The sequence below is a fragment of the Mus pahari genome, chromosome 10 (genome assembly GCF_900095145.1).
Source record: "Mus pahari chromosome 10, PAHARI_EIJ_v1.1, whole genome shotgun sequence".
Lineage (NCBI taxonomy): Eukaryota > Metazoa > Chordata > Mammalia > Rodentia > Muridae > Mus > Mus pahari.
In genome coordinates, this window is record NC_034599.1 from 69,749,891 (window position 1) to 69,752,200 (window position 2,310).

Below are 2,310 nucleotides of genomic sequence, written 5' to 3' on the forward strand. Positions count from 1 at the left end.
TTATGAGCCACCATGTGGTTGCTGGGATTTGAACTCCGGACCTTTGGAAGAGCAGTCGGGTGCTCTTACCCACTGAGCCATCTCACCAGCCCCCGTTGCCTTATTTCAGTATCGCAAGCAATCAGTAGGGAAGAAGCAGGAATCAGGCAGACGATCCTGTCAGCTTGGTGTGTTTTGCAGGCAGCCCTGGCCTGGTACAGATGCTGCATGGTGACGATGTAGGCTGTTGGTAGGAGCTGCAACTAAGTGGGTACTCAGAATCTTTAGTTCCTGGATCTTTTCTCATGATTGAGTCCTTGAGTCATACCAAATAAGCCGTATAATTCTGAAAATGATCATTGATCTGCATAGTTCATAGACATTTAACATGCTGTTTAAATAAAAAGTTATACCCCAAAAGTATACAAAGATGTACCATGGCCTTAACCACACTGTGTTTTGGAGAGACACAGGAGGCCTGTGCTTGTAGTTCCAGGCTTATAGGAGGCATAGGGAGAAGAGTTCGAGGCCACCAGGACAAGAGATCAGGCCTGCGAACTTAATTTGGACATGGTGTTTTAGTTTGTCTTCTAGCACAGTCTTGTCTGTGCTGATTTTACATGAAATCATACATGTGTTCTAGTGCTCTCCTGCACAGCATTTGAACATGTGTCTGCCTGACCCTTTCTCTCCTCAGGGTCAGATGCACTTTTTTTTTTAACCCCATAGGTCAGAAGGACAAGATAGCTCATCCTGGGTCATAAAGCTGATAAATGTGAAGTGTGACCAACTTAGTCTTTTTTTTTTTTTTTACTTTTCATAATTTTTGTAAATTTCTGATCTTTAAATATAAATTTGTCCAATTTGTAAATATTCCCCCCCCCCGCTCCTTGAGAGAGGGTCTCTGGTTGCCCAGATCAACCTCGAACCCTGGGCTCAGCAGTCTTCATGACTTAGCCTTGGAAGCCACCAGGATTACAAATATATATATGGCACTCTTCCCCCTCCTGTTTCTTGATTCACAGTAAAAACATAGTGCAGTGACCATGTTTCTTGATTCATACCACTTTTTAGAAAAGTTTTTTAATTGTGTTTCTATGGATGGGTGGTTTGAACATCACATAAGTGTCTGGTATTCTCAGAAGCCAGAGGAGGGTATTAGGTCCATCTGGAACTGAAGTTACATATGGTTGTAAGTCACCATGTGGGTGCTAGGGACCAAACCCGAGTCCTCAGGAAAAGCAAGAAGTGCTCTTGACTGCTGAGCCCTCTCCCCAGCCCCGTTCTATATTTCCAAATTTGTCATCCTAAACTAAATCCTCTAAAAATGGCTCTTGGCACGGTTATATACTTTATAGTCTTAACTCTCTTTTCTAGCTGGTGTTTTTTCCTACAAGTTAAAATATTAGATGCTAGATTGTGAGTGAACATTTTGATAAAACAGTTGTATTGGGCACACTTCAAAATTTTTGAGACATGATATCAGAAACAAGTGCTATATGGGTCTGTGTTGATGTGTCTGCATTGTGTATATGTATGTTTAGACATGTAAGATAGAAAGGGTTCTTTAGCTTCACCACCAACAGTGTGTACCTCAGAGTGTATTAGCAATGTAGCTACAAATTTACCATTATTTAATATTCCCACTAAAATCTAGTACTTTTCCTCACAGAGGACTACACTGAAACATTCAAGTGTCTGGAGGAAACATAATTTTCATTCCTTGGATGGGACATCAACCAGAGCCTTTCATCCCCAGACGGGGCTGCCTCTCCTCTCAAGTCCAGTAAGTTCCCTCAGTTCCCTCACGCCCAGCACCTGCAGGCAGGCAGCCGGCATGCTCTCAAACACTTCAGCCAACAGTGACAGAAACATTTCAATGCCCGTGAAATAAATTTTCAGTTAGAAAACTTCATGGGTTTTGACAGTACATTTAACGGCTATATAATAATACGGGGAAAGACTATACATTGAAAAAAATGAAATGTATTTTACTGGTATTGAAATTCTTCCTGGGACTGGAGAGATGGCTTAGTGGTTAAGAGCACTGACTGCCCTTCCAGAGATCCTGAGCTCAATTCCCAGCAACCACATGGTGGCTTACAACTATCTGTAGTGAGATCTGATGCCTGGCATGTCTGAAGAGAGTTACAGTATACTCATATACATAAAATAAATAATTCTTTTTAAAAAAGAAATTAAAAAAAAAAAAAAAAGCCGGGCATGGTGGCGCACTCCTTTAATCCCAGCACTCGGGAGGCAGAGGCAGGTGGATTTCTGAGTTCAAGGCCAGCCTGGTCTACAAAGTGAGTTCCAGGACAGCCAGGGCTA

General features: G+C 42.1%; 1 protein-coding gene across 5 annotated transcripts in view; it reads left to right on the forward strand.

Moving 5' to 3' along the window:
- Positions 1-2,310, forward strand: part of Fam214a (family with sequence similarity 214 member A) — an 84,122-nt gene that overhangs the window by 64,847 nt on the left and 16,965 nt on the right. For all 5 annotated transcript variants that reach the window (XR_003844625.1, XR_003844624.1, XM_029542835.1 and 2 more), the window contains one exon: positions 1,652-1,765. Coding sequence is in view for 3 of the 5 variants with exons in the window: in XM_029542835.1 (XP_029398695.1) it covers positions 1,652-1,765 (114 nt within the window). In the remaining 2 variants the exon portion in view is untranslated. The remainder of the gene's footprint in view (positions 1-1,651; positions 1,766-2,310) is intronic.